We start from the raw sequence: 12,437 nt of genomic DNA on the forward strand, positions 1-12,437 counted from the left end.
CCAACCCCCACCCCCCCTACCGGCTGTGGGAAAGCCATTTTATCAGCGTCTGTCCGTTGTTCTCTGGTGGGGATAGATACAGAGAAGATAGATGAGTGTTTTGACATGGAGAGTGTTAGACAAACACTCTTATCAGGCCCGCCACTTTAGACCGACCCCCCGAAACAGTTGCCTGAACCGTGGACAAGATGAGAAGGGGTGGGGAGTGGGAGGAGAGGAGGTGAGATTTTTGTATGTTTTGATCAAAGTGAGAGGTAGTTGGTCATAACACGTAAAGCTTTTCCAGAGGCAGGCCCTGAGGCCGCTCGTGTCACTGAAGCAGTTGACATTAATCCCATTAGTCAGTCAGTCAGTCAGTCAGTCAGTCGGTGGAGTTTCCCTCTGCAACACTCATTAGCGCTGCTCCTCAGATTTGCAGAAACTTCTCTAAAGTGCAGACCAGCTGCTCCTCCTGCACTCCGAGCTGTCTTAAGTTTTTAAATAAATGGATCAGTCCCCTCCGTGCCTCCTGGCTATCTGGCTCTATCTGGGCTGCAGCAGGCTCAGACCACAGCCGCCGTCACTGCCATCCTTATGCAGTTATCACTTTGAGGAAGTACACAAGAAGTTTCCCTGTTTGAACCAGTCAGTGCTCAGCTTGTATCAAACTCCCCCTGCTGTTGGCCGTCTGATAGCTCTCACTCCACGGCCTGTGCTGCTGCGAGGGTTCAGGTCAAGTTCAAGCCACATGATGCTTCTGCTGATTGTTTTTGAAATGTTTTTTAGCCTGGTCACATGGTCTCTGCTGAATGTTGTGGGCCAGTTGGACTTTTTGAAGGCTGAAGCTGATATTTTGATACGTGTTTCTACCAATCTTCACTATCTTTTATATGTTTAATATAAATCTAAACTACTCATCAAAGTTTTTCTAGCAAAATCTGATCAGTAAAAATGAAATGAAAACTTACGAGATATGAAGGCTAACTTTCGAAACAGTTTCTTCATCATCATATTTATCAATGCCTGGATGATAGCAGCTGTTTAATGATAAGGTCATTATCACTGCGGCACATTAACATGTTGATACATTTGTGCAATCTGGCTCATTTCAGCCTCCCTAATGGTAACTGCTCCTCTCTCCTCTCCTCCCCCCTCACAGATGACCTGGAGTTAAGTGACGAAGGCAGCGACAGCAGGGTGGTGGCCAGCAGAGACCTCCACCCAGACACAACGTGGGGACCTTACCCAGGAATCCTCCAATCAGAGGGCAGCACAGATGATCAGGAGACAGAGGTAAGAATTCTGATGCGATCGCTCTCCAATAACAACTGCCAAAGATTCAGTTACAGTTATTTTAACTGTTTATTTATTCTCATAGAGGAGCTCTTAAACCCACATGATGCACAGTCACATCAGTGCATCATAAACGTGATTAAAAAATACCTGTTGCAAAAAATCGAGAGGTGAAAATCTAGCGGTTGTCATGAAGGCTCAAACTCAGTATAACAGCAGCCAGCACAAACTATATAATGTGTAGTCTGTCCATGTGTGATGCTGATCTATAAGGTCTAGATTAAGTTAGTTTTATTAAAACTAGAGCCATGTTTTGATTAATTGTTTGAAAATTAATTCATCGGAATTTATTTTTATGATCTATTATTGACTTGTTCTTTATTTAAAAAAAATAAATAAATAACATCACAAATTGCACAAAATATGCTGAGAGATTATCTTGCTCTGGACGGGAGTTCAATAAGTCAAGCAGCTGAAAATGAAGCAACAATTTATTAAAACAAAATATCAAACATTTTCTTCCGGCTTCTCAAATGTGATGATTTACTGGTTTCGTTATTTTATATCATTGTACGTTGAATATCTTTGGGTTTTCCGTTGGTTGACAGAAGAAGGAACATGGACATGTCTTCCTGGGCTCTGGGGAATTTATTGGTATTTTATGTGCAAAATAAATTATTTGATTTGAAAAATAGTTGGCAGATTAATTGATAATGAAAATATTTGTTAAATGCAGCCCTGTTTCTGACTGCTCCATATTATAACAGAACAAATATTAGCTTTTTGGCAATTAATTAGACAGGAATCTTTTTTTTTTTTAATTTATTTTTTTTTTTTTATAAACAATCAATGAATCAAAAACATATTGAAGATTTTGGACAGTGAATATAATGGTGACATGCAGCCCTGAAGTCAATGTCAGGCCTGTCAAACTTTATAGTAAAGAGGCTTTATAATAGCAAAATCTTCTTGTATATTGTAACACTGAGGCGAGAGCAAGTCATGTTGTTTAACTGAAGCGTTTTCATTTTGTAAAGGCCAAAGGTCAGAGGTCGGATGGTCAGTTAACTGAGAGACAATGAATAAACACCTTATCACACATGAGTGTTGGACAGTTGTTGGGAATGAAAACAGCTGTGTGTGTCTTTATGTGTGTGTGTGTTCCTTGGGAACAGTGTGTGGGACCGGATGAAGCCCTATCAGAGGCTGGGTTCGTGCATCATGTGCAAGTCCATCTAATCATATGATACTGATGCTGGGAGAGGCTTCCTGGCACGCAGCACAAACACACACACACACACACTCACATGCTGGGTCATTCACACTCACATGCTGGGTCATTCACACACACACATTCCTGCTTCATTTTTGTAACTGACCACCTTGCTTTACCTGGCTTCCTCGTCTTATTTCAGGTTATTTTCCATGTTTTTTGGCTCAAGGTGCCAAAATCTGAGCTAAATGAATAATAATCCAGCTCAGTCCAGTTTAACAAGTCCACATCTGGGTCCAAACCAGCTCATATCCGGTTAACGAAAACTCCACCCAGTTCAAATAAAGCCTGATGGAGTTTATACAACACAATCAGGCCTTTCCCCATCAGTCCTCTCCTCTCCTCTCCTCTCCTCTCCTGTTCCATACTCTCCCCTCTTCTCCTCCTCTCCTCCCAGCCCTCCCCAGACGTCCGCCTGCCTTTTATCTCCACATGGCGCCATCCTCCTGGACAACAAACCCCAGTGATTGATTCCTGCTTGATAGGCTCTCATTTCTAAGATTTCGTTTATTATCAGTGAGGTTCTGAGTGTACAGATAGATGTGTGTGTGTGTGCGCGTGTGTGTGTGTGCGCGCGCGTCTGTGCGCACGAGCACTCAATCGCACACAAACTCACTCACCAATCACCTTTTGTTCTTCCCCTCCCTTCTGCAGCCCATACTGTCCTCTTCCTCCTCTAAACTGTAAAGTCCATTTTCGTTCTTTTGAGGGCTTTGCATTCATATGGAAAGCATCCCGTTCTGACTCTTAATACCCATTTTCTCTCTTCTTCCTCATTTTCTGCCCCCCCTCCTCATTCCCTCCTATCTGTGGACTGAAGGACTGAGGAGACGGACCTTCAGTATCTACTGCAGATAGTGGCTGTAATCTCACATTCCTCCTGTGTTTCTCCCCCTGTCACTCCACATCCTCCCCCTCCTCTATCCATCCCTCCATCCCTCTATGCCTCCCTCCCTTGCGGGTCAGCAGGGGTCAGGGCTATCCTCCTGCTGGAGAGGAGAAATCTGCTCATCTCCTGCTGCTCGACTAAAGCTTGAGCCATCACACTGCATTCCTACAGTGGATTAGAGTGGATGTAAAGTGTAAACTCCCATCACATCCCTTTTATTTGACAACAAGAATAATATTTCATGTTAAAGAGCACTGTTTGCATGGAGTAAAGACAACTATTATCATTTAAATCCAAAAAGAGGTAAAGGGGTGAAAGACAAACATTCAGCTGCACAGTTTCCCACCTGGAGGCCGTCCTGTACAACCACAGTCAGTCTGACCTTTTTATAGTTTATAGTAAAACCTGCAACATTTATGTATTTTAATGATTCTAGTTCAGTATGTAAATATATATCACAATATAAATTGTAAATGCACATTGAAATAGATGAAACTCACTTAAAGTTTCTCTCAAGACATGTTTTAAAGTCTGTAAAAATACTCTGCTGTCTGGCTGATGCTATTACTTCCTGATTGAGAAATGTGGATCAGGCCTTGAGCCCCTGCTAACTCTCTCTCTCTCTCTCTCTCTCTCTCTCTCTCTGTCTCTCTGTGTACTGACAAGTTTTGAAGTTTATTTAGCCCCGCCCCCCGTCCCCACAAGTTGCCAGGATTGGTTCCTTAGGTTTGTGACGTATGAAACCCTGGCTGTCTGAATCTGTGTTTATGAGACTGTCATTGGTTCAGTGCAGTTCAAGGAGGAGACACTCAGTCATGGGGTTGATGATTTCTCTCATCATATGTCCTGTATTATATAAAAACATCATATGGATGTTAACGAGGTTAAACACTGGATTTTCATCAGAGGGTCTTTAATAAAAGCCCAAAGAGCCGCACACATTTTCAGATGCCATGTTAATAATTTTCTCTATTTTCAATTGATTAGCAATAAAAAACACACACCTGTCTTACAAACAGGGCCTGGCAATGAACCGGAAAGGTATCAGAACCCACATTTAAAATCTCTCATCGAATGGATCCTGCTCAAAAAAAGGGAACCTAATGTTCGGTCATAAGTCTCCGCACTGTACGACTGACGTTAGTCCGTGTTCACTCAAAGTAAAGCTGGTGATGTGGACGACAGGAGCACAAACACCGAGCCTTAATCTGAGCAGCTTCTACCTAAAGAGAAGCCACGTCCGTCGTTTGGTCATTCCGGCTTCAGTGGAAACGACACCAAACAAAAAGAAGTCAGATGCCACCAGATTGTTTGTCACTTGGAACACGATCACATTGCCGAATGTGAAGAGTGCATGACTCAAAAAAAAGAAAGACCAACAAGCTCCGTAGTGATCGTTAATTAATTGTTATCAAGGTAAATAATTGTGATATTGATTTAAAGTCATATACAGCAGCCCTCCTTGTTACAGAGAGGGTTGGAATAGGTAGGGAGGATGGGTGAATCCTGAGTCCCTCCTTATTTCTCTGGAGTTGTTTTTTCTAAGTCATTGTGGTGCAGACGCAGTACAGTGGGATGCAGTGTGTGAAGTATGTAGAGGTAACAGTTAGTGATATACACAACGTTTGTTTGAACTTCTCCTGCGACTGTTGGACTTTGTCTCCTGACAAAGAGAGGAAACATAAATGTGTCATGTCAGTTCTCCCTCATGGTAAACCTCTTCAGATAAATTTTAATGTAAGTAAAAGAGTTATAGAATTTTTTTTTTTTTTTTTTTTAATCCGGTATTTGAAGTGTGTCTAAACGCTTTTGACATCACATCACATTTACTTCCTCTTGAGCCTTAACTACACAGGTCTGTGACTAGCCTATCAATCTATCAGGCTGTTTCTGAACCTGCACCCTGAAGCTGTTATCATCACTGTTGCTGTAGATAAAGCCGTTTTCTCTGGAAACAAACTATGGCCTCAAATATTATCATCAAGTTGAATGAACACTTGTTTGATGCTACTTGACAAACATCAGATGTCACGTTGCATGTACTGTGTTACAGATCTACTGGACTGCTCTACATATTCATTTGAAAACCAGTGAGGACAGACTCTTCCAAAGTATCATCTAAAGTGATTGCAAATAGTTTTTATTGATGTTTTCAACTGGTTAAACGTACTGTAAGAGTAGATGTAATATAGCATGCACTATAACAGCCTCAGTAAATCCTCCTCTCTGAACTCTGCTGGAGGGATGGACACCATTGTTCCAGCAGATATTTCCTCATCAGTTTGATGCCGGTGGTGGAGAGCACTGATATGTCAGTCCAGAATCAGTATCAGTTTGCTTTTATTCAGGGTTTTCTTCAACTTTTTTGGCTCATCTGCATCTTATTTTAGAAAATCTTCTATTTATTTCCAGAAGGTAGAGGGGGGCTTAACTCTATCACGCTCTATCCCTCCATTTCATATTGATCATATACAACGGATATGAAATATGCAAAAATTAATGAGCACAATATAATTTAACATAAACACAGCCACATCGGCAAGACTTGCAGCAAAGATAAAAGTTTTTATACTGTCAGTGTCCATTTGTATCTTATTTAATAAGAATCATTTTCTTTTGGCTGGACACTGTTCTTCCTTTGTCAACCTTCCTCTATTTGACATGCTGTCACCATCTGCTCACTTCTATACCTGTGCATTTGTTTCCCAGCTGTATCTCCTTACTTTTCTTCTGTCTCACGCCACCTGTCCTCCTCAGTCCTCGCACCCCCCCCATCTCAGGAGCCCGTCCCCTCCCAGCTTTGTCCTCGTTCTCTCAACTTCTCTCTGAACAAATTTGGTTCTTGATAAGGTATCGGTTTAATACAAGACCCACTGAACGACACAACGAGACTGGCAAGCATTTTGGCCAGGCCACACATACACATGTACACTGACACAGCAAAAAGAAAGTGAGTTTTTATTATTTGATCTGAAACAATATACCGCAACATTACATGTCATGGACGATGTCGCAGCCTGTGTGTGTTTGTGTGTGTTATGTGGTCGGTGGTGAGTTTGTGAGGAATCGGGGTGGGGCAGAGAATGAGAGAGAGGCTCGGAGAGGCAGATGAGATCCAGTCCTTGCTCTCCCTCCAACAGATCTCCTTCATTAGATTAGCAGCGTGTTAACTGGCCTGTGTCATATGGAAATCCTGTCATTTGCATCTCTTGAGAAAGAGGCGTAAAACCATTTATCTATTTAAATATATTCTGGCTGATATGGCTGTTGGACTTTAGAACAGGGTATAATAATGTTTACTGATCAACTGATCAGCTGGCTGCTGATTCCTCACAGTTTTTGGTTGAGTGAACAACCAAGTCTTCGTCTGTGAGGCTCCCGTGGCAACCCAGGAGCGAGCACGCCACTGCTGCTATTCTGATTGGATCGTACATAACAAATCTGATATTATATCTCCTCTCCTTCTGATTGGATCCTGCTTTAATTAACTGATAGTGCAAGTGCATGTTATTGGACTGAATTTGCAGATTTGTTGTAAAATTTCAGCTCAGATGTAGGATGAAGTGAGAGCGGAAGAGTGATGATGCTAAAGTATGTGCAGACCGAGAGTTTGTTGCATCTGTTGCATCTCTCAAAGGACATGTGTCCTGAGTGAAGTCTTCGCACTGTACCACTGGAGAAACTCCACTTACAACATTGTCCCTATTGTTCTCCCTCTTTCAGCTGCACCCAGCAGCTCACCCCACCCCAATCCTGTCTTTCGTGGAAAGGCAGCCTGAAGGCACGATCCTAGAAGGAGCAGAGTAGGGGAGTTCAAAGCGTTATCACGCGCCAAACGTCTTTTCATCATGTTTTAGAAACAAGCGTTCGCACTAATCCCCCAATAATCTCTCCAGGAGAACTGGGGCGATAAGGCGCGCCACCCACGGCTTTTCAAACACTTTTTGGGTAGTCTCTTCTCACTCTCTATCTCTCCTCCTCTCTGCCTCCTTTACTCTCCTCTCTCCACTTACTCCTTCCCTCACTCCCCTGGAAGGACGAGTGAAGGTGATCATCGTCTCCTCCGTAGTCTCTCTCCCTTTTTCTTTTTTTTTTTCTTTTGCATTGACTCTGAGCTGGTTTGTTTACAACCGGATTCTGATCTTTATATTTTATCTGGATACATCAACAGTGTTTCTCTGCCTCTCTGTTTCTCTCCCTCCTCCGCCCATCAAATTAGAATATTAATTAAAATGGTGCTCCTACAGAAGATGACAAATTGATGATTAGGGAGAGTGTTGAGACACCTTCTGTGATGCCCCCCAGAAGAACACGATACATGAGGAACCTTCTTAAAAAGGAAAGGAAGAGAGCGAGAACAAGAGTTTCTACCTTTAAAGACACATTGTCTAAGATCTTATACTCTGTTGCTGTTTTTGATTATTTCAAGATCAAAATCCCTCTTCTGTCTTCCTCAGGCCTGTATATAGATGAAGTTGAAGTGATTCGGGGCGACCTAACCTCTCTCATCATATCGAACCACATTCATTTTTCATGGCTCGTGGGTTGTGGTAGTTAGCAGAGCAATAGGTGTTTGAAAATCATTTGGCAAAAGCCTTGTTTACGTTGGTAAAAGAGACACCAGTGAATTCATTCCTCGCCTTTCTTCCACCTTCTGTTTTAACTACACAGGTGAGGAACTAAAGTTGAAGCATACTGACGACTTAAAGGTTCCATATAGTCTGAAGGTAGATGTACATGTGTTGTTTGATTATAGATCAGGTCTAGGTTCTATATTAATACTGTGAAAGTATCAAAGCCTCAGTCCGCAGAGAAATGCACACAGCCTGTGTTCAGAAACTGAGCCTTAAAACCAGCCGTCAGGACTTCTGGAACTTTGTGACGTCACAACAAAGCAGTCACCGCTCTCAGCTACACCCCATGCGCTGCACTCCTGGACCCGGTTTCTCTGAGCGTTCACCTGAAATCTGCTATATTTTCATTAGATAACTCAGAGAAGTGTGAGCCAATCAGAAGAGAGGTTCAGAGCCTCCTCTCTTCTGAGAGAGGAGATGTAAAACTACACTGAGATGGCTTTTGGTTCTTAAAACCACAAATATATCTTCTTATGGATCAACACTTCAAATAAAACACAGAGAAGAGAAAATATGGAGCTTTAACACCTGCTGCACCCTAACCTGTGGGTTGTACAGTGTCAAGAACCATGTAAATGGTAAACGGACTGCATTTTTATTGCGCTTTTCTAGTCATATCAACCACTCAAAGCACTTTACACTACAAGCCACATTCACCCATTCACACACACATGTATTTTCTTTTCTGTCACACACACACACACACACACACACACACACACACACACACACCCATACGCAGATGATACATCTGGGGCAATTCGGGGTTCGGTATCTTACCCAAGGACACTTTGACATGCGGACTGTCGTGAATCGAACCTGGCACTACCTGCTGTAATCTGCTGACTATGATAGTGTCACAGAGATTTTTCAGACATGTTGACACGTCACAGCAGGAAAAACTCAGATGTAATTATTGAAATTATTCTGAATTTCATTTTTGCTGCTTCAGTTTCAGGGTCCTGGTTTTGTTGACTCCCTGGGAAACTTGAGTAGCCGTCGTTAATGTTATTATGAAACCAGTTAAAATATCTGCGAAGAGAAAAAGGCTATTGCTCAGGGTTGTGCTCATTAGCTCAGTGGTCTTTCAGCATTCATTGCTGGCTGATTGAGTGAATGCAAGTTTAAAGTAAAGAGTCTTGTACAACTGCACATCGTGGTATCCAGCTTCACATCAGACTCCATATTCACTCATTCATTCCATCGGCTCAAATCCATGAAAGATTTGATGACAATGCATCCTGTTATTAAAGCTAATGATGCTCCACTGCTATTTCAACAACATGTTGCCTCACAGTGTTGACCCTGTACATCTGGGCCTTAAGGAGAGGCGGCTTTTATCTGTGGGGATTGAATCAGTGTGCTCCATATAGGCTACCTCTGCTCTCACCTGTCGTCTGACTTGCCCACATCATGACAGTAGCTCTCTGTCTCTTAGTCTGTCTATCTGGCCCTGACAGAAGAGCCTATCACCCTGAGAGAGGAAGAGAGAGGAGGAATGATTAGAGAGAGAGAGAGAGAGAGAGGAGAGAAAACCGCCATGAAAGATAAAATACTGATAGACAGAAATTCAGCCAGCTAGGCCAGGAAGGAAGAGGAATAAGAGACCTGAGAAAGGAGGGAAGGGTACATCGACTGAAACAAAACATGAGACAAAAAGAAATATGAGAGAAAAAGAGAACTGCAAGAGAGGTGAGGCAAACATGGAGGAGGAGGGCTGGAGGAGACAAAGGGAGGAGGTGTTCATCACTCAGTGGCAATGACTGGTTGGTATCTGCATCTCCCTGTCATCTGCAGCGGCTTCTGCAGGGTGGAGGAGGAAGGGAAGAGGAGGAGGAAGTGTAAGGGAGGAGAAGAGGAGAGGGAAAACCTCTATCCTCTCTATCTCTGAGCCTCATCTCCGGCAGTTCAGGAGCCTGCTTTCCAAGAGTGCCTCATTTTCAAATCTCTTATCTCGGCCCCCGTTTTAAGTATTGCAGTTTTATATTTTTACATGTCATTTGCATGCAGCTCATCAAACCTGGCTCCCTCTATTTTTTTTTTTTTTTTCTTCCTTCGTGTTCGTCTTCTCGGAGGTGTGCACTGATATGAGCAGCTGTGCATGAGCACGCCTGCATGAGGGAATGGGGATTCACTCCACCACTGAGCCACAGACATGTACTGTACTGACGATATTTGTACCTTGTGAGTGGAATATACAGTGTAATATCTTGTGTCTGTGGTGAATGTTAGAGAAATGCTTTGCGTGTGTGTGCGTGTGTGTGTGCGTGTGCGTGCGCGCGTGTTTGAGAGGCGGATGAGAGCAGGTTTCTGATTTTTATCTGCCTTCCTTTTCTTTGTATTTTTGGAGGATTCACACAGTGACCTCTTTGTTTGGGACAGTGAGTACAACCCTCCAACCCCCTGGATTGGGGAAGAAACCATTTCCTGTAGCCGAGAGATAGAATGAGAGACGGAGAGAGAGAAAAGAGAGATAGATAGGATGGAGAAGGAGGGGCGGGCAGACAGAAGGGCAGGAATGAGAGTTGGAGAGAGGAAGAGAACTGGAGATTAAGGAAGAAAGAAAGAGGTGTACAAAAGGACGGACGGGGTGCAGGGGGAGAGAGAGTGAAAGGGGAGAACGGAGGAAGAGGGTGAATTGGATGATTGAGTGAATGATTTTGGGAGGAATGAATGGACGGTGGTTGAAAAGGTCAGGAGAGGAGCAGCTAGAGGAGCACCGAACGTTTGAAACACTTCATGCCAGAGAGGATTTATAGAATAAAACTCACCTTTTTTCACTTGCTTTACAAATATTATTGCATTTTTTAAATAGATAACACTTCTTAGACGTGTTTGATAATGTTGGACCAAACCCTTCTGGCTGCTACTGATATTCATTTATTGACCCTGACAGTTGTGGCTGTGTTATGTCAGTGCTAAGGAGGCTTTTTTTTTTTCTTTTTTTTTACTATTGATGAATCTTAATATTTAATTGGATTAATCATTTATTCATTATTTACTGGTTAATTATGCCACAACATTTCTGAAAGTCTGACACCACAATTTTCTCAAAGACCAAGGTGCTTGAAACAGGTTTCATTTGACACAGAAGGAAAAGCAGCAGATTTTCACGTGTGAGAGGCTCAAATTACCTTGATAGTGTGAGTGTAATGTCATGTAAAGAAATACTGTATATCTGTGTCTGTGCTGGTGAATATGTTGTCTGCAGTAACATATTACACTTCAGACTGTAATCTCCAAACTGAACATGCTGTTGAAGCCTCTCCAAAACGGTTTCAACTAAAATGTTCTATTATAATTGTAAACGTACGCTTTATTGCAGGACTGCTGTATTAGACTGCATTCGTTTAAGCTACAGTAGGTGTACTTAATAAACTGGCAACTGAGTGTATGTTGCGGTCATTTTAAGAAAGGCTGTTCCATAATTTGTTTAACAGGAAACACTGAATACTGAAACTATCCAATACTGCTCAGATTCATAATTTTCTTTTCTTATTCTTTGATCAGATCAGATCAGAATTAAGTTGATTTCAGACTGTAGTAGTATTGTTTCGGAAAGGTTCTTGTCTAGTTATGTGTGTTAAGACAACATGTAACATTTGAGAAGTGTTTCTTCTTAGAGTTTTTAGACAAGAAAATATTTTTATGAACATCAAGAAAAATATACTTTTTGTCCGACTTTTATTCTCCCAATACAAATACTTCAATTAGAATATATGCTGATACTGATCCAATACTGTGTTTTCCAGAACTTTAAATCTGTACACCTCACTGTGTGGAACTCATTGAAAACATTTTATGTTTCTAAGGTAACTGAAAACTGAACATCACAGTGCCATTGACCATCTCCCCACAGACAGTGTAGTGTTGTTAAATGTATGCAAAGCCTGCACTAACATGGATTATTGACTTGCACACTTTACATTTGATGACCATTAGACTCGTTCAGGCCATTACAGAGCAGTGTAAACCATATTAGAGCGTGTGAAACAGTATACACCATTGAGACATAGATGTGTTAGATGTACCAGTTGTGATTTGCATATACAAACACGCTTATTCCCCAGTGGTAGCAGTAAAACTGTGGCCGTTGACAGCTGTACAGAGAAATCTTAATCTGCTCATCTGCAGGGTGGTGGTGGGGGTGGTGGTGGTGGTGGGGACTATTTATTTTCTCTATTTCCCCTTTAATAGATGTGTACGTGTGTGTATACGTGTATGTACTGTATGTAAATGCATATATATATTTGGGGTTACTTAAGGGAAAGTTCTCTGCTTCCCGTTTCACGTCCCCATCACCATCATCACCATCATCATCATCATCATCATCATCAGTGCTGTTTGGCTCCCCAGAGAGAGAGAGAGG

At 42.2% G+C, this 12,437-nt stretch overlaps 1 protein-coding gene across 1 annotated transcript in view; it reads left to right on the top strand.

Annotated features, from left to right (window-relative positions):
• The window catches only part of zfpm1 (zinc finger protein, FOG family member 1), a 111,818-nt gene that overhangs the window by 79,364 nt on the left and 20,017 nt on the right, over positions 1-12,437 (top strand). The window contains exon 4 of the mRNA XM_087171511.1: positions 1,139-1,272. Within this exon, the coding sequence (XP_087027637.1) occupies positions 1,139-1,272 (134 nt within the window). The remainder of the gene's footprint in view (positions 1-1,138; positions 1,273-12,437) is intronic.

This window comes from Seriola lalandi, unplaced genomic scaffold (assembly GCF_002814215.2).
Source record: "Seriola lalandi dorsalis isolate HSWRI2012SDOR001 ecotype SW California unplaced genomic scaffold, Sedor1 jcf7180002055008, whole genome shotgun sequence".
In the NCBI taxonomy this organism is placed as follows: domain Eukaryota; kingdom Metazoa; phylum Chordata; class Actinopteri; order Carangiformes; family Carangidae; genus Seriola; species Seriola lalandi.